Source organism: Bos indicus x Bos taurus, chromosome 20 (genome assembly GCF_003369695.1).
Source record: "Bos indicus x Bos taurus breed Angus x Brahman F1 hybrid chromosome 20, Bos_hybrid_MaternalHap_v2.0, whole genome shotgun sequence".
Taxonomy (NCBI): domain Eukaryota; kingdom Metazoa; phylum Chordata; class Mammalia; order Artiodactyla; family Bovidae; genus Bos; species Bos indicus x Bos taurus.
The window spans coordinates 62,226,547-62,249,649 of record NC_040095.1 but is presented as its reverse complement, the minus strand read 5'-3'; the positions used below and the strand labels follow the sequence as shown (position 1 = coordinate 62,249,649).

At 48.2% G+C, this 23,103-nt stretch overlaps 1 protein-coding gene across 1 annotated transcript in view; it reads right to left on the bottom strand.

Annotated features, from left to right (window-relative positions):
• DAP (death associated protein) overlaps positions 1 to 23,003 on the bottom strand; it is a 66,871-nt gene extending 43,868 nt beyond the window's left edge. The window contains exons 1-2 of the mRNA XM_027520532.1: positions 22,782 to 23,003; positions 7,546 to 7,642 (exon numbers count right to left, since the gene is read on the bottom strand). Coding sequence (XP_027376333.1) covers positions 7,546 to 7,642; positions 22,782 to 22,836 — 152 coding nt within the window. The 5' untranslated portion in view covers positions 22,837 to 23,003. The remainder of the gene's footprint in view (positions 1 to 7,545; positions 7,643 to 22,781) is intronic.
• Positions 23,004 to 23,103: the final 100 nt, after the last annotated feature.

Genomic DNA, 23,103 nt, shown 5'->3' with positions numbered 1-23,103 from the left:
GAAATTGGCTCACAAGCCTCATTCAAGTTCAAACATGAAGATAATGGCTTAAAGATAAAAATTCTCAGGCGTATAGGGTGTACTATCTCTTAACCTCAATGTTTTCAATTTTCCATTTTTTACTTAAGAATTAACTTTAACTGAAAGAATCATTAATAATGGCCACAGATTATCATTTGGCATCTTCTAGAGATTGATTCGTTCCCCACCCCCAACTATGGGAAGCTCTTACCCTCAGGACCTCAGAATTTAACCTTTTATGGAAACAGGGTCTCACAGAAGTAAATGAGTTCAAATGAAGCTTTTAGGGTGGGTCCTAATCGAATATGAGTGGGGCTTTGCAGGAGGCGCCAGTGGTAAAGAACCCCCTGCCAATGCAGGAGATAGAAGAGATGCGGGTTCAGTCCCTGGGTCGGGAAGATCTTCTGGAGGAGGAAATGGCAACCCACTCTAGTATTCTTGCCTGGAGAATCCCATGGACAGAGGAGCTTGGCGGCTACCGTCCATAGGGTGCAAAGAGTTGGAAACAACTGAAGCAACTTAGCATGCATGCATGATGTCCTTACAAAACGGGAGAGAGACACACACAGAGGGAAGGTGAGACGACACAGGGAGAAGGCCACATGAGGACAGAGATCAAGGTGATGTATCTAGGACTCCCCTGGTGGTCCCGTGGTTAAGACTCTGAGCTCCCAGTTCAGGAGGTTCATTCTCTGGGGAACCAAGAGCCTGAGTACTGCACAGCATAGACAAAAAAAAGTGATGTATCTATAAGCCAAAGATGGCCAGCAAAGGAACCAACCCTGAGGAAACCTGGATCTTGGAGTTCCAGCTTCCAGATCTGTGAGACAATACAGCTATTTTAAGCCACCCAGTTTGTGGCATTTGTTACAGCAGCCCCATGGTAACTCAGCCTACATCTAGTAACAACTGTTTCAGGCTGGAGTTATCAGTGACGGTGAAGAACAACAGGTGAAAGCTTGTTGTGAAACAAATACAGCACTTTCACGGTCATTCACAGACACAGAGCAACAACAAGGAACATCATGGATATGCAAGTTCCATCTGAGGTCCAACGAGATAACTCTCTGCTCCCCCTACCTTTTTAAAAAAACTTTTAATTTTGTATTGAGGTATAGCTGAAGAATCGGTGCTTTTGAACTGTGGTGTTGGAGAAGACCCTTGAGAGTTCCTTGGACTGCAAGGAGATCAAATCCTAAAGGAAATCAGTCCTGAATATTCATTGGAAGGGCTGATGCTGAAGCTTCAATACTTTGGCCATTTGATGCGAAGAGCTAACTCCTTGGAAAAGACCCTGATGCTGGGAAAGATTGAAGGCAGGAGGAGAAGGGGACAACCAAGGATGAGATGGTTGGATGGCATCACCCACTTGATGGACTTGAGTTTGAGTAAACTCCAGGAGTTGGTGATGGACAGGGAAGCCTGGTGTGTTGTAGTCCATGGGGTCACAAAGAGGTGGACAGGACTGAGTGAATGAACTGAACTGACAGCCAATTAACAAACAAAGTTGTGATAGTTTCAGGTGAAGAGCGAAGGGATTCAGCCATAATATACATGTGTCTACTCTCCCCTCAAACTTCCCTCCCTCCCATCCAGGCTGCCACATAACACTGAGCAACTCTCTGCCTTCTTATTTCAGGTCTTCTACTGTAAATGAGTGTCTTCTACTGTAATATCGTGGTCTCCATGTAAATTCCTTGCTTAGCAATTAATAAGTATATTGGGGGAAACAGACTGTGCAAATAGCCCATTTCTCCTTGAGTTTTTGCCCTCTAATTGTAGCATCCCTCAGTGTATCCTGCCGACAACAATTACTGCGGTGTTTGCCTATTGGTAATATTCTAGTTTACACATTTATTCATTGGAATTCTTCTATAAAGAAGAGCTGCCCCTTCTCATCTATGTATTCAATTATTTATATCAGTATGGACTCATGGATATCTATTTTACTCTAGGGGTTATAATCTAATACTATCATTATTTAAGTTATCACAAATTATTCCAGCTTTGCCATTAGGTGCGCCTTCTGGTTGGTTTCTGTGTTGTTCTGACATGTCCCCATCCTTTTGGGAACACTTCCTTGTGTTCTGGCACTACAAGCTGTGCCAGGCTCATCTGGTACTTTTCCAGCCCTGGTTCTGGAATGAACCACTTCTCCAAAATACCCTCAGAGAGGGCGATGGCACCCCACTCTGGTACTCTTGCCTGGAAAATCCCATGGACGGGGAAGCCTGGTGGGCTGCAGTCCACGGGTCGCAAAGAGTCGGACGCAACTGAGTGACTTCTCTTTCACTTTTCACTTTCATGCATTGGAGAAGGAAATGGTAACCCACTCTGGTGTTCTTGCCTGGAGAATCCCAGGGATGCGGTAGCTTGGTGGGCTGCCGTCTATGGGGTCACACAGAGTCGGATACGACTGAAGCGACTTAGCAGCAGCAGCAGCCAAAATACCCTTGACTGGGGAATGGTGTTTGGAAACCAAGATCCTGGCCCTAGAGGGTGCTCATGGCTATGTGGTGACAGTTCTTTAATGCCCTGTCAGTGAACACAGCTCGGATGTATGTATCTCTTCCATGTATGTTTATTTACATATGTATGTTCGCATCTATACCTACTGTCCATCCATCCGTCCATCTATTCATCCAGTTAAGCTATGAGTTCATACTGAAGTAAAGTGTTAGTCTCTCAGTCCTGTCCAACTCTTTGTGACCCTTTGGCCTGTAGCCCTCCAGGCTCCTCTGTCCATGGGATTCTCTAGGCAAGAATACTGGTCTGTCCATGGGATTCTCCAAGCGAGAATACTGGAGTGGTTAGCCATTACCTTCTCCAGGGGATCTTCCTGACCCAGGGATGGAACCTGTGTCTCTTGCATTGCAGGCAGATTCTTTACCATCTGGACCACCAGGGAAGCCTGAGTTCATACTAATACCTCTAATTCTAATTAAATATTACAGTTATCTTAGTCTTCCCCTTTTTCTGACCGTGAGAAACTTGACTCTTCATCAGTCACAACATATTTATTTTGTTCAATCTTGGTGCACACATAAAGCAATTTCAGAATCACTAACCCAAACTCCTGTATGAAACATTGACTAATTGGAGTGTAGCATTTATGCATTTCTTTTTTTGCATTTTTTTTTTTTTTTGTCTTTAGCCTTATAGTATCCAGTCAAAATAATGTTTCCTGAAGTTACTTAGGTTAGGTCATTTTTTTCCACTGTACTCCTTGCAGTCGATAACACTAAGCATTTGTGTTACACTTAGGGCCATCTGTTACTGTGTGTATTCCATCTTGGGTATTTCCCACATCCTGGAAGATTGGAATTGTTTGCTTATTTTGATGGGGGAGGTATGTGAACATGAAACAGCATCACAGCCCTAAGTCAGTCCTGTACAAACTGTGGAGCTCAGGAAGGGCTGTTCCTTCCTGACCCTTCCCCTTTCCCCTACCTCACTCCTTCTACCCCTTTCCAATCCACCCCCAGTCCACACCTAACCCTTCCACTTCTACTTTACTCCTCTTGCCGCCTACCTTTTAAAATACTTTCTACCCAGCTCGATTCACGCTCGGGCCTCAGCGCATGCTCGCCACTACACTGTATGTTAGTGGGTGCTAATGACCCCTGAAGTCCATTCTATGTCTGCAGTTTCTCTGTTACATAATGAAACTGGACATTTTGACTTAATATGCTCAGCAGACAGATTTGAGAAAACAATCACAGCTTTCCTTGATTGGGTCAGTTCTGAGATCGAGTCTTGCACCCACTCAGGAAAGTATGAGCTCACAACAATGAAACCTCTTACTCGTCTTGGATACAAAGGGCCGCAGGTAACTAGAATTCAGCCTGATGGGAATGTTTGGAAAACATTTTCAAATTTCTGCTACATTATTTTTTTTTAATAGCATTTTAAAACAATTTGGTGGTATAAGGAATTATCTTTTTAATATATGAAAAATGATAGGACTAAGGGGACAAAGGGTAACATAAAGATTTGCAAAAGAAAAGTACAAGTAAGAGGGCTTTGAGGTTTTTTGGGGTCATACAACAACCTCTTTAATGCTCCAGTTGTTCATTTTCTCTGCAATCAGTATTTGATTTTCTGATTGGGAAAGGAAGCCACCAGAGATGAATCAGTAAACGCAAAGCCAGCTTTAAATATCTAGGAAGGAAAGCAGAGAGTTTTGCAAACGCAGACCCAAGGAGGAAACTGGCATCTGAGATTATGCGTTTATTTTCATATCTGGAGAACGCTTGGCTCAAAACATGATAAAATAGAAAACTTTAGGATGAGGGTAATGTGAATTTTGAAGTCACATGCCATGACATTTCCAAAAGAAATTAATGTAAAACATTACATGTCTGACTAATTTCTGGAAATAACTATGGCCTTTCCATATGTAAAGGAAAACCAGCCCAGTGTCCCAAAAGCTTGTTACAAGCTGTAATTAGGCCATCTACTTTGGTGAGGTTGCATGGGTGGGACTGTGGGCTGAGGAATATAGGAAAGGTTGTGGGCAACCCCAGAATCAGTGTTTATTTTATAGAGGGATCTAGGACTTCCCTGGTGGCTCAGATGGTAAAGAATCCACCTGCAATACAGGAGACCTGGGTTTGATCCCTGGGTTGGGAAAATCCCCTGGAGAAGGGAATGGCAACCCACTCCAGCATTCTTGCCTGGAGAACTCTATGGATAGAGGAGCCTGGCAGGCTATAGTCCATGGGGTCGCAAAGAGTTGGACACGACTGAGCGACTTCACGATGACACGAGGGACACGGGACTCCAAGTCAAGACAGAGTTAGGGCTGAATCCTGGCCTTATCTGAACCACTGACTGGGTCAGATAAGCTCACTAAGCCTCGTTTCTTCATCTGTGTAATGGGCAGCTTTTAGATGGTGTGAACATTAAACCCAATGGGGAGCACTTACTAAGTGCTCAGCACAAAACAGACACTCAGTTGGTACACATAGTCCAGGGGCTAAGAGTAGGGGGCTCTGAACCCAGCTTCCAGTCTGGGATGCTGGCTCTGCCCCTTACTTGCTGTGTGACTTTGCAAAAGTCACTTAATCTCTCTGAGTGATTGAAGTGGGAGTAGTAATCCAGAATGGGGATAATAATGAAAAGCCAACTCCCAAAGGGGGATGAGAATAGAGTAGTTGCAAGGATCAAATGAATCAACATGGGCAGAGCCCCCATTAGAACTGGGCTAGGTTCCCTGCACTCTGTAATACCATCAGTGATCGTTATTAACTATAATTATTCAATCAGGCCCCTAGAAAAACGGAGGCTGCGTGGTGGTGGAAGTGGACTGTTACACAGAATACCAGGTCTGGTGCGGGGAGTTTGGAAGTTGTATTGGCAACATATGCCGAGAGCTGCAGCGTCTACAGAGGCTTCCTCGCCTCTGTCAACAGTGTGTGGGGGGTTTAACCCACAGCAGCGAGGAGAGAAGCCATTGTCCAGAGGACAAGAGCCATCAGCCGGACCAGGAACATGGCGCAACAGTGTGACTGCAGGGAACAAACATACCCTGGCTCATGTGCAAACCTCGCCCTGCAGTCAGCCTGATTCAAAAGTACCTGGTTCCAGAGCAAACCAGCCTTCACGGTGGGTAAGAGACTAAAACCTAGGGTGCTGGGTATCCCCCTCCTTTCTCTTGCAATCATTCACCCTCTGGAACGTTTATTCACATTGTGCATCTTCCATAAATGCTGTATTTCATCTCATGAGAAAAAAAAATCAATAGAAAATGAATGGGCTGTTCTGTCGTTATTTCTAAACACGATAAGAAATGATCAGCTGTCACTGTATTGACACTGTGTTACACACAGAAGTAGCTATTTGTCCCTTATTCCACTTAAACATGCAGAAAAGCATATTTCATTAATTTCCCAGGATTCCTGCCCCCCCCACCCCCCCAGATACAGCTCTCTGTTTCATCCTCTCTCTTCCTTCTTAAGGAACCCGTGGATTTGAAGGGAAATGACATTCCAGGTTTCTAGTGGAAGAATGCTACAGGTCACATGTTTTTATCCTCGGTTCCAAGTCCAAGAATGTTCTCAACACCTAACGTTCTAACTCTTTTATGCAGGCAAAACTTACCCTGAACTGGTCCAAGTCTGTAAATCTTTAAAATGCATCTCAGCTGGTGTAAATATCATACACAGATTCCAACAGGCTGCTCGAGACCCCACAATGGGTACTGTATGAAATGCATATGGTCTTTTTCTGCTAAAACCTGCTTCCTCTCCCAAGACATTAGAATTTCTGAATTCTGATATAAATTAGGCCCCACGGTTTTCAGATACAGGACCGTGGACCTGTAGGAGAATTCGTGATGTGGTTATGTTCCAAACACAAATCTGTGAAAATAGTTAGTGGAAGAAAATTCGAGACTTTTCTTTAAACCACCTTCTTCTTTTAAAAAACCAGAACTTGAGCTGATTTTCCTGGTGCTGATATCTCATGACTTAAAATGGGCAATAATCACTCAGAAACTTCTCCCCAGATTTTGTCCTCCCCTCCAGGGACCGCCCTAAGTGACACTCAACGTTTTCCAGAAAATACCCAATGGCACAGCATATACATAAGCAGATATGTGGGGTCACCAAACCCATGCACGTCCTTCTCGGAGGGTGCCTGATGTCAGGAGCTATTCTTTTGGAAGCCTGGCCTGCTCGGGACCCTGGGCTTGGGGTTCATTCCTACTCAGTGTGGCAAGCACTGGCCTCTGCGGACTTCAGTCTCCCATGGGTAACCTGGGGAGCATTCCACCTGCTATTTAGGACTTTTGGAATGAAATGCACAAAGATGGGCTGGCTGCTCTCCACACTTCCTTTTCTTCTGGCTGAGACGAGGCTGGAGATGAGTTACATGGTGCAAAGCTTAGTGTTCACTTCCCTTTCTGGGGACACGCTCAGACAGGTGGGGACTGGTGGCGTGTGGCTGTGTGTTACAGGTGGAAGGAGATGGGCTTGTAACAAGGTCTTTGGACCAAACTTGACATCAGAACCTGCAAGGAAAGCAGGTGTAAACAGAGATGGTGGTGTTGCAGGAAGGTGAGCTGTTGGGGACCCAGGGATCTGGGGGCAAAGACGTCATTTAAGGGTACTCAGTTACTCATCAGGGTGTGGCCTCAATGATTCAAGGTTTGGCTGAAACTGGCAAAGCTCTAACGCTTGTGAACACTATTTAAATCAGTGGTTCTCTGCCCTGACAGCCCAGAGACTCAACCAGAACAGCATTTTCAAAGGTCTGTGGGTGATTTCAATGTGGTGGTGGAGGGCTTCTGCCCAAAGACGGATGAATCCACTTAGATTTATTCGGGGCAAGAGAAGAAGGCGTGCCCCAGCTGTCCTGTTTCTCCTCTGTCTGGGGGACAGAACCCCCTCCTCACTGAGCAGGAGAGGAAAAGCTCACAGCACAGGGCCCCAGGAGCTCAGGGTTTATCAGAAGCAAGCAGCAGAGAACAAACGTTAATGTTTAACCGAATAAGGGTGACTTGTGAATCCAGAACTTTCCTACCTGGGGCTTTCCCACTCCTGGTCGTCCTTGTCCTTCTCTTCTTTGGTGTCTCCAGAATGCGGGTGTTTCTGCACAATTCGCATCCCACCAGCTTTCACTGAAATGAAGACGAAGGTGTGTGATCAGTGTGGACATGCAACCACCAGATGGCAGGGGAGCTACTCAAAGGTGTGTGGCTGTCCTGTGGCCCCAAGTCCAGGCCAGCTGGCAGTGACAGCTATTAATCATGGAGAATAGTGCTATTATTGCAGTTCTTGAGTCACTAAGTCACAGCTGACTCTTTGCAGTTCTGTGGACTGTAGCTTACCAGGCTCCTCTGTCCATGGGATTGTCCAGGCAAGAATACTGGAGTGGGTTGCCATTTCCTTCTCCAGGGGATCCTCCCAACCCAGGGACTGAACCGTGTTGAAGCCCCAGTACTGTTGTGGGAGATTTAGTATGATAGGATGCTCAACACTGTCTCGTGCTCTGGAGCCACTTAGAAACTTTCCAAGGCTCATCTGTGTGTCTGGTCTCCTTTCAAGTTGGTTAAGAGCAGCGGTGGTACCAGAGTACAAACCATGTGGAGAAAGCGGCCGCCGGCTTTTAGGTTTTGTACGGTTTTGTGAGGCAGCAGCGGCCACTCCATCCCTGCCTGTGACATTCTCTCAAATGCCGATGGTGCTCTGATGGGGATACAGCCACAGGCGACACAGGACATCGGCCATGTCACAGCACAAAGCCCGCTCTGGTTACGGCCTTTCCCAGACTGTGCTGTGAAACCCTGGGGTTGGCAGAAGGTAAGTTCGTTTTTAAAAAACAGCCTTATTGACATATAATTCACATACGATGTGGTCCCCCTAGTTAGAGTGTACAGTTCAGCAGTTTTGTGTATATTCAGAGTCACACCACTGTGGCCACAATCATTGTCAGACAATATCATCACCCTCAACAGAAACCCATCAAGGGTCCCTCTCCAACCCCTCCTCTCCCCTCAGCTCCTAGCAACCAGTCACCTGCACTGGCCTATTCCGGACATCTGACAAATGGATTCGTAAAATACGCTGCCTTTGGTGACAAGATTTTTCTCTTACCATCATGCTTCCAAGGTTTCCCCATGTTGTGACATGTGTCAGTACTTCATTCCTCTTTTCTTGTAAAGATTTTTTTTTTTTGGATGTGGACCATTTTCAAAGTTTTTATTGGATTTGTTACAACACTGTCTTGGTTCTCTCTTGGCCTTTTGACCTCGAGAAATGTGGGATCCCAGTTCCCCAACCAGGGATGGAACCCACACATCCTGAATTTAGAAGATAAAGTCCCAACCGCTGGACCGACAGGGAAGTCCCTTCATTCTTTTTCATGGCTGAATAATATGCCACTGCATGGATAGCCCACATTTTAAGATGCACTCATCTGTGCATGGCCATGTGTGCTTTTTCCATTTTGGCTACCGGGAATAAAGCCATTATGAACGACTGTGTATGCACAAGTTTTGTGTGGCCACACGGACTTATACCCTTATTTCCTTGGTACATATGTAGGAGTGGAATAGTTGAGTGACATAGTAATCCCATATTCACTCTCTTGAAAGATCTTCAAATGCTTTCCAAAGCCATGGCACTGTTTTACACTCCAACCAGTGGAGGTTCCAATTTCTCCACATGCTTACCAACTCTTGCTATTGCATTTCTTTGTAAATATAGTTGTTCTAGTAGGTGTGGTATCTTATTATAGTTTTACTTGTATCTCCTTAATAATTAATACGTTAATGCTGTTTTGCAAGAGAAAAAGCAGCAATAAAAATGGAGATTCTAGGATCTAGTAAGTGTGGAAAGAGCTAGGTTGAACAAACTAAGTGGGTTTCCTCAAGACAGATATTCTGCCTTTAGCATGCACTGTAAGCTTTACATGGGCACACAGAGTGTGCAGTCTTTCCCAAGTGTATTTGACCACAGAATGTCCCTCCTTCCCCAGTAATGCTGGTTATCATCCTTTCGGACTCCTGTATTCCACGGGATAAAGTTTGGAAATGCTGGCCTTATATGAATAGCCAGTGTCACACAGCAGTTGACAGCATTGTGTTTTAGAGTCAGCAGGTCCCTCCATGTCCTCAGCTACATGTTCTCAGAGTAGTCAGCTGCTCAAAGTCTCAATGCTTCATCTCCAGAAAGGGGTTAAGAGCCACGTCCTAAATTGGAGGAGTTTAGATGAGAAGAGAAGCTGTAAGTCCTAACTCCCAAAGTGATGCTGTTTGGAGGTGGGGCTTTGGAAAGTGCTTAGGTCATCAGGCTTCCCTGGTGGTTCAGATGGTAAAGAATCCACCTTTGTTGCAAGAGACCATTCAGTCCCTGAGTTGGGAAGATCCCCTGGAGAAGAGAACAGCTACCCACTCCAGCATTCTTACCTGGAGAATTCCGTGGACAGAGGAGCCTGGCAGGCTACAGTCCATGGGGTCGCAAAGAGTCAGACATGAGTGAGTGGCTTTCACTTTTTTCCTTCCTTTTCACTTAGGTCATAAGGGTGGAGCCCTCATGAACAGGATTAGCGCGCTCCTAAAGAGACCCCTGAGAGCTCCCTCACCCTTTCTGCCAGGGAGGACAGAGAATATAGTTGTCTGTGAACCAGGACATCACCAGACATTGAATCTGCTGTTGGCCTGACCCTGGACTTCCAGCCTCCAGAATGTCCTTTGTTTATAGCCACCAGTCGATGGTATTCAGTTGTAGCAGCCCAAACAGACTAAGACAGAGGTGCACGGCAGCTTCCCAGCACTTAATGGAAAGCAGACTTTGCTAACTGAGCTCACTGTCCAGGGTTCGTATGTGGGGCTCACAGCACTACCCACCCCCCAACCTACCCACACCCCTCCCCCTCTGCCCCAGGACAGCCACTCCATGTTCTGTCACAGCCCTGCTTCGATCACAAAGTACAGCCAGCTGGTCAGGCCACTTCTTCCAGCGTTTCAAATTAAGTTGTTCTTGCTGTTCAGTTGCTAAGTCTCATCTGACTCTTTGTGACCCCATGGACTACAGCATGCCAGGCTTCCCTGTCCTTCACTATCTCCTGAAGTTTGCTCAAACTCATGTCCATTGAGTTGGTACAGCCAAATTTAAGTTGGACCCTGCTGATGACAGCTCAGGACTGCTTTCTTTGTGATGCTGCAAACAGGAAGGAGAATGTGAGACACCTTGAGGCTTATACACTTGAGGTTTATTAGTTTTCAATTTCCCTGGGAGAACTCAGAAAGCTGCTGGTGGCTGCAGCATGGTCAGTGGTACCCAGAGGCACTCGCTCAGAGGAAGGTAAAGCAGAGGCATGAGAAATAAAAGACTGCATTTAATGACACGTCTGCTGGCCTAGGTTTGGGACGAGATTCTCCCTGCTGCCGCCACCACTTCTTTTCAGTGTGGATATTCCATTTGTTAAGAAAGAAGTATAATCCTGTCCAGTAATTCTCTCAAAAATCTGATTTTATCCTGAAATTTTTTGAAGTAGGAATAATTATCCTGACTGATTTTGATTCCAATCATTTTATCTTTTCATTTCTAGAGCGTTTCCCCCCTCGAATTCATCTGGTCTTTATTTGAGAGCATTTTACTTGTTTCCCATGTTTTTGATTCTTTTATACATTTTATCATTCTAGGCATACTTGTCTTATGGTTGTATACCTAATTTTTTTAGTTTTAACTTTTGGTTGTGCTGGGTCTTAGTTGCTGCTCACAAGCTTCTCTAGTTGGGGCTGTGCACCTCTCTAGTTGTGGTTCACAAGCTTCTCAAGGAGGTGACTTCTCATGTGGAGTACGGGCTCAGGAGTTGCTCTTCGCAGGTTCGAGCTCGGCTCAGAAGTTGTGGGGCACAGGCTCAGTCGCTCCACAGAATGTGGAATCTTCCTGGACCAGGGATCAAACCAGTGACCCCTGCGTTGGCAGGTGGGTTCCTATTCACTGTACCACCCGGGAGTCCTATGTAATTATTTTATCATCAGGAGTCTCACCCCCACTGTTCGTTTTTCTGAATCTGGCTCATTTAGGGGGACCGTCTTCAGTGAGCCTCTGTCTGTGGGGATCCTACGGGGGTGGTCTAGGCAGCACCCCTTGGAGAGATGCTATGCATGCTTCTGTCAAACCAAGGGTAAGGGCAGCAGAAAATCCTTTTTACATCTGATTTCTCAGGACAGGAAAGACCAAAGTGTAAATCTGAACAGACTGCCCATGTACAGGCAGATCTGCAGTTACAAATTCTCAAGGAGACTCAGTTCTCCATCTGGAGGCCAGGCTGAAACACACCAGCTTCCTCACCAACCCACTGTGCTGCTGGACACTTTCCTGCACCCTTTCTCCACGGGTTTGGCTCCTGAGCACCCAGCTTGTAGCTGGGGTCTTAAGCTAAATGAGGCTGTGTGTGTGTTGTGGAGGGGGGAGGTTGCCTAATTAAACATGAGTTAAAGTCGCTTCGGTCATGTCCAACTCTTTTCAACCCCATGGACTGTAGCCTGCCAGTCTCCTCTGTCTGTGGAATTCTCCAGGCCAGAATACTGGAGTGAGTAGCCATTCCTTCTCCAGGGGATCTTCCCTACCCAGGGATCGAACCCAGGTCTCCTGCATTGCAGGCAGATTCTTTACCATCTGAGCCTCCAGGGAAGCCCAACACGACTGGTGTTCTTATCGGAAGAAGAGGAGACACCAAGTCACTTCCTGCCTCTTGGGGGCCCAAGGCTCAGACTAACCGTTCTCAATTTAGTTTCTTCTTTGGGTGTTGCTCCTAGAGATCACCCTCACTTTGGGCTAAGATTTAAAGAAGAAAAACAAAACAAAAATACCATTTTCAGGTGGCTTCTCAAGATTTCCAGGGTTATGAAGCCTGCCAAACCTTAAGAAATGGAGACTGAAAATTCTACAATTATGTTTACGTTATTCTTTACCCACTCTCTTGAAATGTAAGATTATGAATGCTTTTGTTTGAACAATAAGGCTAGAATCGTCCCATTAAACATTAAAAAAAAAAAGCAATTTCCTGCCCCACTTATCCCAATCCTATCCCATGTCCATAAGAAATGGATCAAAGGTGCTGTTATGAGTTGAACTATGACCTCCCCAAGTTCGTACATTGAAGCCCTGATCTCTGGAACTTTAGACCTGACTGGGTGTGGAGACAGGCCTCTAAAGAGGTGATTAAGGGGACCTCCCTGGTGGCCCAGTGGTTAAGAATCTGCCTTCCAAGGCAAGGGATCTGGGTTTGATCCTGGTTCAGGAACTAAGATCCCACACGCTGCAGGAAAACTAAGCCTAGGCACCTCAACTAGAGAAAGCCCGCATGCTGCAACAAAGACCTAGTGCAGCTAAAAAAAAGAGAACTAATCAAGTGAAAAAGAGGCTGTTAGGGTGGCCCTAGGGCTTCCCAGCTGGTGCAGTGGTAAAGAATCCACCTACCAATACAGAAGACATAAGAGACGTGGGTTTGATCCCTGGGTTGGGAAGATCCCCTGGAGAGAGGAATGGCAACCCACTCCAGTATTCTTGCCTGGAGAATCCCATGGACAGAGGAGCCTGGCGGGCTACAGCCCATGGGGTCATAGAGAGTCGGACACGACTGACTTTATACTCACACACACACAGAGTCACACACTCACACACACACAGGGTGGCCCGAATCTGATAGGCCTGGTCTTTTTATCAGAAGAGGAAGAGACACCCGGGACACACGTGCACAGAGGAAAGGCTACATGAGGACACAGAGGGAAGGTGGCCATCTGCAAACCAAGGAGAGAGGCCTCAGGAGAAACTACACCTGTTGGCACCTTGATCTTGGACTCCTGGGCTCCACGACCGTGAGAAAATAAATTTCCGTTGATGGAACCACCCAGTCTGTGCTATTTTGTTATAGCAGCCTGCACAAAGTAATACAGATGCCCATTTAAAAATAATCTCTGAATCATTTCAACTTGGCAGACAAAACACCTTGACACTGTAAGTCCCGGGTGTATTCTATCAACTGGCTAAAAGTAAAAAGGGTGTGCAACTCACTACAAAAGGAACAGATGATGAGTGTCAAGGTGATGTTCAAAATAATCAAGTCTTGAGAAGCTCGCAGGGAGCCTGTCCACTCCTCTCTTGAAGTAGGCACACACTCCCAGACCCACACCTCCATTTCAGCACTTCATTTAATCCAGTTTATAAAAACAATTAACTTCATCAGTCTCTCACAGTATGGGTGGTGATTAATGCTGCAATAAAGTGGCAATAATAATAACTCAAGGCTGAGACAGATTCATTTTAACTTGCATGACTGCCAAAAAATATGACAGCATATATTTATCGATTGTTTTATCACTGTCACTAGGACCCTTCATTGGTCAGAAAAACAAAGGAAGAGTTACTTCTGCAGAAATCTTTGCAGAATTATTTGCAAATGCAAGTATTTTTCTGAGACAGTGGTAAAAACTAAAACAGACTTTTGTTGTGATGGTTGTTATTCAAATGTGAGCTTCAAATGTAAAGAATAACAAGCTTCCTCTTGGTAGGAATCCTGGGCAGAAGTTAAGGTTTAGTTATGAATTCTGGGAGCCAGATCCCCAGGTTCAAGTGCCAGCTCTACATGTGCATGTGTTTGTGTGTCTGTGAGTGTCCAGGCAAGCTGCTGGCACTCTGCCTCCGGGTCCCATCTGTGAAGAAAGGGTGGCAATGCTCTACCCCCAGAGGTTTTCTGAGGACTGAAGAGGTCGCCCACATGGAACACCTCCATCAGGGCCTGACTCCCACAAATGCTCAACTCCTGGCTACTCTCATTCATTTCAGTTGCTCAGTCGTGTTTGACTCTTTGCAACCCCATGGACTACAGCACACCAGGTTTTCCTGTCCGTCACCAACTCCTGGAGCTTGCTTAAACTCATGCAATCCAGCTGGTGATGCCATCCAACCATCTCATCCTCTGTCATCCCCTTCTCCTCCTGCCTTCAATCTTTCCCAGCATCAGAGTCTTTTCCAATGAGTCAGCTCCTCACATCTGGTGGCCAAAGGATTGGCGTTTCAGTTTCAACATCAGTCCTTCCAATGAATATTCAGGACTGATCTCCTTTAGGATGGACTGGTTGGATCTCCTTGCAGTCCAAGGGACTCTCAAGAGTTTCTCCAACACAACAGTTCAAAAGCATCAATTCTTTGGCACTCAGCTTTCTTAATGGTCCAACTCTCACATCCATACATGATTACTGGAAAAACCATAGTTTTGACTTTGCTGGCAAAGTAATATCTCTGCTTTTTAATATGCTGTCTAGGTTTGTTATTAAGCTAGTTAAGTTTGTTATTAAGGTTTGTTTTAACACTGAGCACCCAGCGCTCAGAGCCCTCTGTGTGTGTGTCCTTGGTGGCTTACCACCTCCTCCCAGTTTCCTCTGTGTGAAGTGGGGGTGGCAGGACCTGAACACCAGATCGTTGAGGGAGCCGTGCACCCTCCATGGTGAGGGACTCCCCGCCCCAGCAGCTGACCACCTCCAGGACTGTCCTCAGCCCATCACCATCTAAGGAAGCTTTTGGAAGAGTTGAGGACCCTGGATAACCCTTCCCACTGGGTGGCCACGTGCCAGGCCCGGTTCTAACCACTGACCAGTTACCACCCCACCCACCTCACCCTAACCCTGTGGTGCAGATCACCCCCCAACCCCAACCCCAGGAGGAGGGGAAGCCACAGCGAGCAGAGGTAGCCGGTGCCCTTAATCTCACCCCACAGGCCTCTTCCTGCTTGAACATTCCAGGAAACAGAGCATCAGTGCTCCTCAGAGAGATGCCTCCGGGCAGGTTCTAGGCCCAACCTGCCCAGGAAGAAAGTGCTTTGATGTGGAAAGCTCTCTGTGAAGCAGCTTTTCCTGCCCACAGAGCAAAGAGGGCGGAGGAAACCTCGGCCTTTGTCAGGGGAGGAAGCAACCGAGGACAGTGAGCCCTGGGGCGGGGCAGCCCCCACCCCCCCAGGTGCAGGGGTGCCTGGCTGTGAAAGGGTCCCCAACAGACGGCTCCATCCCCTCAACAGCAGGCCAGGAAGACCCACAGCTGCAGGCCAGGCAGGGTGAAGAGGAGGGTGTCCCCAGCGGGCTTGAGACGGTAAGAGCGCCCGGAGCCAGGGAGGGGCCAGCCCCGGGGACCAGCAGGGCAGGACCCCCGAGCAGAGGCTTCCCTTTGCTCTTGCAGGGAAGTGCTATTGAAATGTGATTCAAAGGAAAGCAAACCCACCAAAAAGAAGCCAGGAAAGGCTCTGAGAATTGTTCCGGCGAGAACAAAAGGCGAGCAAACCAGAGACGCCCAAGGTGCAGATCAGGGGTGAACCAAATCCTCCCAGGTAGAGCAGGGCTGTGGCCGGAAAGCGAAGTGGGCACGAGACTGGGCCCTGGGATGGGGACAGTGGGTGGGACCAAGGCACAGGGAGGCGGTCATTCTCCGCGAAGAGGAGGGGCCCCACCCGGAGAGGGGTCTCCTTGGCCAGCAAAGAAGCCACGCCCATCCAGGGAGGCTGGCGTCCTGAGCGAGGGGCGCGCCGCAAGGAGTGGGAGAAAGAGGGGCAGCGGCTCTGAGTTAAGGGGACCCCGGGAGCTCCCCAGCCCCGCGGCCACGTTCAGTCAGTCCCCACAGGGGCTTTCCACAACGGGTGATGCTTGCCCGAAAAAATGAGTCCCCGATAAATTGCTGAACTTGCACCCCTGATGGCTTCCTCTCTGAGAAAACAGAGGATGAAAGAAGGGAAACTGCTATTCTCCACTCAGAGGCGAAAGGTGTTAGGGTGGGAAGGCCCTTAACTGACACGGAGGAACCTTGCTCGCTCTCCAGAGGTGGGGTGAGGTTCAGAGACCTCGCGCGTGGGCTGGGACTAGAGAGGCCTTCGGTCTTCCACGCAGTGCGGGCTCCATCCCCCTGCGGCTGTGACCCAGAGGTCAGAGTGCCTGGTCGTTGTTCAGTTGCTCAATCCTATCCGACTCTATGGCGCCATGGACTGCAGCACACCAGGCTCCCCTGTCCTTCACTATCTCCTGGAGTTGACTCAAACTCATGTCCACTGAGTCGGTGATGCCATCCAACCATCTCATCCTCTGTTGGCTACTTCAACTCGTGGCCTCCATCAGGGTCTTTCCCAGGAAGTCACCTCTTCCCATCAGGCGGCCAAAATATTGGAGTTTCAGCTTCAGTCCTTCCGATGAATATTCAGGGTTGATTTCCTTTAGGATGGACTGGTTGGATCTCCTTGCAGTCCAAGGGACTCTCAAGAGTCTTCTCCAGGGCCACAGTTCAAAAGCATCAATTCTTCGGTGCTCAGCTTGTGTGGTGACGGGGCCAAGACCTGCCAGACAGTGACTGGTCCAAAGGTGAGGAGTGGGAGAGGCAGACACAGGGGAAACTGTGAGTTCAGGGAGGTTGGTTTCAGAAAGCCCAGGGAAGAGCAAGATCCCTGCCTGGAGGTTCTCGGGGACAGGCAGCCCGACAGTGTTCACTGACCACAACCCCAGTCTTCCCTGCAGTGAGTGGGGCCATTTACCTGGGTCGTGGCTGATTCCAGGGAAAATAGACTGCGGTAAGCAGGGTAATGTCCCCCTCCCCACCAAGCTGGCCACACTCTAGTCCCCCACCTGTGACTATGCTTGGCAAGGAGGAATTAAAGTTGCAGATGGTACTGAGGTTGTTAATCAGCTGACCTCAAAATAAGAAGGCTATTCTAGATTACGTGGCTGGGCAACTGTGTTCACAAGGGGAACCTGAAATGTGACACAGGAGCATCAGCGTGCCTACTGTGAGGAAGGCTGGAACAACTGTTGCAGTGGAGGAAGGGGCCGTGCACCCAGGAGCGTGGGGGCGTCTGGAAAGTGGAAGCGGCAGAAACGGGGTTCTCCTCTGGAACCGCCAGATGAACCAGCCCTGCAAATGCCTTGATGTCTGTCCAGTGAAACTCATTTTGGACTTCTCACCTCCAGAACTGTAAGACGATAGAGCGGTGCTCTTTTAAACAACAAAGTTTATCGTCCTTTGCTACAGCAGCCACGGGAAACTAATACAGTGACACCTGGCATTTGCAGGTGGCATCTCCAGGCCCCCACACCTCAGCCTGCACTCAGTCCCCTCCGAGGAGTCCAGACAGAAGCAAACCTTGACTTGTTCAGCCACTGCGATTTGGACCTGTCTGTTACAACAGTGAATACAACGTAATACAGCTGATATAACTGTAACTAATACAGGACCTGATACAAAAGTGTATAGTCCCTATACAAACAAAAGAGTCTATGAAGCTGGGAAGGGGAGGCCATTCACAAGACCAAGTAAGAGTGTGCAGGCATCTTATGAATTGAACAGGACACTCACAGAAGTGAGGGGGAGGAGGCACATGTCAGCCAAAGTCTCAGAGCACAGAGGGGAAATCTTAAACACGTCGTAGAAGTGCCTGGTCCACCCCAACTGGAAGCTCTTGAAAAAAACAAAAAAATGCCGTGACTAAAAGGGTCTCTCTTTTTACTTGGCATCTCAGGAGCAAAGGCGAGCTTCCCAACTGGCACTAGTGGTAAAAAAAAAAACCTGCCTGCCATTGCAGGAGACATAAGAGATGTGGGTTCTATCCCTGGGTCGGGAAGATCCCCTGAAGGAAGAAATGGCAACCCACTCCAGTATTCTTGCCTAGGAAACTCCATAGACAGAGGAGCCTAGCGCGTTACAGTCCACGGGGTTGCAAAGAGTCGGACATCGGACATGTCTTAGCAACAGAGCACACCCACACAGGAGCAAAGGCAGACACCTCTGTCCTGTACCTTCAAGCGCTGATCAGTGTGACTGGGTTGAGCACACTGGGGGGCATGATTAGCACACCTTTGATTTCATGGCTAATACAATAAAAACCAAATCAGTCTTGCCTTTCTAGCAACAGAGTGGCCTGGATAATACGAAACCTCCAAAGGGAGGTAATTCAGGGGGAAGTGTCACCCACAACCTTTTAAATGCATCCTGAATGATCAGTAGACCAGAGAACTGAATTATTTTGAAGTTACTAAAGAAAAACAAAGTGGTCTTTTTTCCACTATAATGAATAGAATTGTGTTTGTATTTCCATTTGACTCAGTTCTAGAAGGGACATAAAGTCTACTCTCGAAAGGAAACCACACACAAGATTAGTAACACTTCAAGCCATCACGTACTAGATTTATGAGGACTTTCCTGACATACAGTCTGCGTCCCCTGGGGAAATGGGAGGGGACCAGGGTTGGCAAAACGTATGTTATGAAGAGACGTTATTCCCACCACTGCCAGAAACCCACGGAAACTGGCAGGAGTGAGTCACAGTGTGGCTTGTCACCGAGTCCCCCCTTCTGTTGGGGATCAGAGTTCTGCTATTAGATGAAACAGAACCTCACTCACTCGGTTCATCTGTTATTTACAAGAATTCCCAGAAAAGCAGCAATCTCATTTCATTTCTCCACAAATACTTGGTCGCCGAGAGCAGTGGCGAGCTCTCAAATCATGAAGACTTGGCTACTTTTACAGAGGACCCAGCCACCAGCACATCACAGGATGCCAGGCAGTGCCCACCAGCACTCAGTGGGTGGACTCTGTATTTATGCACACAGTCCCCTTCCTCCGAGTCTCTTTAGGAGCCTCGTTAACCTCACGTCCCGGAAGGAGGACCTGGTGAAGAATGGAGCCCCTTTGAGAAGGGCTGCTGAGGTTCAGCAGCAGCAGCTGAGGTTCCAGGAGGCAAAGCCCCGCCCCCCCGCCCAGGGGAGCCACCCTGAAGTCACTGACTTGGGGGTGTCGGCAACACTCCAGAGGGCTTGGCCAGGTTTAAAAACGGCATTGTCCCCTTGATCCCAACTGCAAGGTGACTGTTCATTAGTGCCAAGCACTTAGAACTAACTGGTGAAGGGGAGCAGGCTGCCACCCCCAAAACCTGACTCTTGGGCAAGTATGATTTTGAGTTGATTTAAGAAACAGCACACAAGGAAAAGCTGGATACAGAGAAGTCACCCTTGCTGGGAACTTTTACACTCCAAAGGGAGATCTCCACGTGTAAGTATCTCTTTTTCTAACAGGAAGAGAAAGATGACTAAGTCACAGGAGAATCCTACTCTGCATAACGACCTTCCCCTGGCTTACCAGGCATTTCCTGGCTCCCTCCCACAAGGGGAACCTCCTCTCCAGGGCATGTTTTAGGGCATGTTTTATCATTAGTATTTAAGGTGGGGCTTGGGAGTCACTCATTTTTCTTGAGCATCTGCTATGCATACAGGAGAGATATATGTTATTGAACTGCTTCTTTTTCTTTATTAGTCTGTTCTTTATCATAAGGGGGATCTCAGCCAGAAACCTAGAAAGATAAAGGGAAAGTGATTTTTCTCCCCTATACCCCACACCCTAAGCATGCACACATACTAAGTTACTTAGTCCTATCCGACTCTTTGCACCCCTCTGGACCATAGCTTGTCAGGCTCCTCCATCCATGGGATTCTCCAGGCAAGAGTACAGGAGTGGGTTGCCATACCCTCCTCCAGGGGATCTTCCTGACCCAGGGATGGAACCTGCATCTCTTACGTCTCCTTCACTAGTAGGCGAGTTCTTTTCCATTAGTGCCACCCGGGAAGCACCCCACGCCCTGTAACACTCGGCAAACATGAGTTACGATTTCCATGATGCTGCTGCTGCCTAAGCTGGCTGAGAGTCCCGCTTGCACCACCAGGACACGCTGGAGACAGCTCAGCAGTGGAGGGAAGTTGTGGGCCTCGCGTGCCAGGGAGGAAGTGAGAGGCAGTAAGAGGATGTGGAGAAACTCACAAGCTATTTATTAGGTATCACAGAGCCAGGCCCTGCTCATCAACGGGACCCAGGCCCAGAAGCAAGGGGCACAGGCAGACAGGTAGAGGTTGTGGGATGCAGAGAAGCGTACCTGGTTCAGAGAACAATAATGAGAAAACACAAAAGAACATGAAGAGAGTCACGGAGGAGAATTTTATTGTTTTTGATTGCAGACTTAGGCACAAGATTTTATCATCCAACTTAAGCACTTAATGAAAGTGTTTCCAATGTTTCAAGGCTGTTATTTTGACTTAGGAACTGGGTTCTGGGCTATCCGTGATGATTACGCTTTATTATAGTAGATGTTTTTTTTTCTTTTAACGTTCACTCTGCAGAACTGTCTGTTCTCTGGTCATGCTGGAGTAAACAAGACCACCCAGACCTTTCTGCCAGAAAAGGCTTCCACGCAGAGGTCTCTGTGCGGTACTAACTGAGAGGCAAGACACTGCAACCAACAAAAGGTCTCTTTCTAACCTGCACCCCTGGGCCAGAATGCCAGGCCCTTCCTCCAGCTCTGGCCAAGTGTGACCACCCTTGCGAAAGCCAGGATGACAGTGACGGCTTCCTTAGTGGCTCCTGCTGGACTGGGGTCTCAAAGCCTTAAAGAGTCACTAACCTGAAGTCACTGGAGGAGTTTACCTGAGGCACTGACTGTCCCTGGGCTCCAATCCTATAGATGGTGACATTAAGCGCAGAAAGGAAGCTCTGCCCTGCTATCTCCTCAGGGACCATCTGGCACAAACCTCCCATTTCACGGATTAGGAAAACCGAGCCCTAGAGAAGTGACCAGCCTCAAACTCAGAACTCAAGTTCACCACTATGCCAGCACAAATACATTGGCTCCCTTCTCCTTGGACATAAATAAGATACTTAATTCGTGATTCACACAGCTTAGCTGTTTACAATTCAGAGAAAACTCAGAGTCCTTCGTGAAATTTCTCCCAGGGAGTTAATAGCAACAGTTTATTCCTCAGATCTTAAAGATCTCCATATGGCTGTCTCTGTATGCAATTACTGCCACTTTGCTTTGGTATCGTCCCAACACGGACATTCTACTGCTACTCACTCCCTGGGGACAGGGGAGCCCCAAGCAGACTGCGGCTGTGTGGCTGAGGGTCACCAGTGTAAACGAAGGTGTTCCCTCCTGCCTGGCTGCCCAGGTCATCAGGCAGCTGGGCAAGAACCCGCAGTGGTAGGACTTATAGGCCAGAGTTATCATGAAAGGAAACGCTTTGAAGTTCTTTTTTAACTTAAAACTAATTCAACACAGAGGTCCCCAAAATCTATTTTCCATTACAGTGGAACTGTTTTCTACAATCCCATGCCTCTCACACCCCCACCCCCATGCATCGGTTAGCCATTTTTCTTTCCTGGTGCCTGTCTTGCTGTTGAGAGCTTGTTTCACTAATGAAAAGTATGACCTACGCTGGAATGCAACATATGTTAAGGAACTGCTATATTCACTGTGGAGACAAAGAATTAGTAGAGACAAAGAATTAGTGCCCTATGGTGGGGACGGCAGGCAGAAATTGGGGAAATCTTTCCTTCAACAAGAAGATGGCATAAATGTTCCACAGAAAGCAGCCATGTTTGGCTCAGGCCTCTGTTACTAGCAGACTGAATTGATACTCTTCACTAACGTGTGGAATGAAGACCCTAAAAACCCCACACGCCGAAGCCACTGGGAGTCAGTCACCTCTGATTCCCTTAGTGCCCGTCCATATGGATTGATGGTCATTTCAAAGGAGAGGTGAAAAAAGCAATCGACCCGTTTGGGCAGATTCGAAAGAGCAAACAGGAACTGTGCTCAAAAGGGGGAGGAGACGATATGAAAATAAAGGCTGCTCAGAGTCTCATTTTCGAAGAAAAAGACTCCAGCATTTAACTTCCTTGTCTCAGAAGTTTAGGATGTATAGAAGCAAAAAGCAGAACAAAACAAAACAAAACCACTTTTGAGGAAAAGCAGAATGAGAAAGAAACTGGAGGGCGGGAAAAAAAGTCATATTGAGTGGTTAACGAAAGGAAAAAAAAAAAAAAAAGATTTCCACTCCTTTGGTTCTTTTTTGTAATGCTGTCAGCTTACAATTAATCATCGCCAAGACGCTGAGAACTCTGTGATTTGTCATTGTTTCGGCTCCTCGTTTTCCTTTCTAAAGCATCTGTGCATTCTAAGGAAGCATTCACCGCACAAACTTTTGGGGACACATTGTTCGGCTGGGCTTCTTTCAAGTCAGTCTAATCTGCACGCAACTCCCACGGACTTGCGATGTTTTCGCGTAAACAGGTGTCGCCCGCGCGGGGCTGAGTCTACCTCAGACCGCACGAGCGGACCGGCGGGCCGCCGCCTCCCCGCCCGACACCCCGCGTGCCCCGCGCCCCATGCCCGCGGGTTCGAGCCCGCCCTCCGGACCCGCGAGAGGAGAGAAAGTGGGAATGCGTCCGTACCGGCGGGCGGATGTCCAGCTTTCGTCTCCAGCTTCCCCTCGGGAGGCGAAGACATGGTGCGAAGCCGGTTTCGGACGGACTTAGGCGGCGGCGGGCTCGGGCGGCCAGGAGGGAAGCGCGTCGACAGCGAGAAGCGCGCGCGTTGCGCTCCGGGGTCGCGCACAGGCTAGCTGACCGCGGCCGCCGGGAGGGGGCGCGGCCGGCGCGCGCCGACGTGGCACGGTCCCGCCCACCCGCGGCTGCGCAGTGGCGTCACCGCGCTCTCCCAGCCCAGCCCCGCCCCGCCGGCCCCCGCCGGCCCCCGCGCGCGCCCCGTAGACTG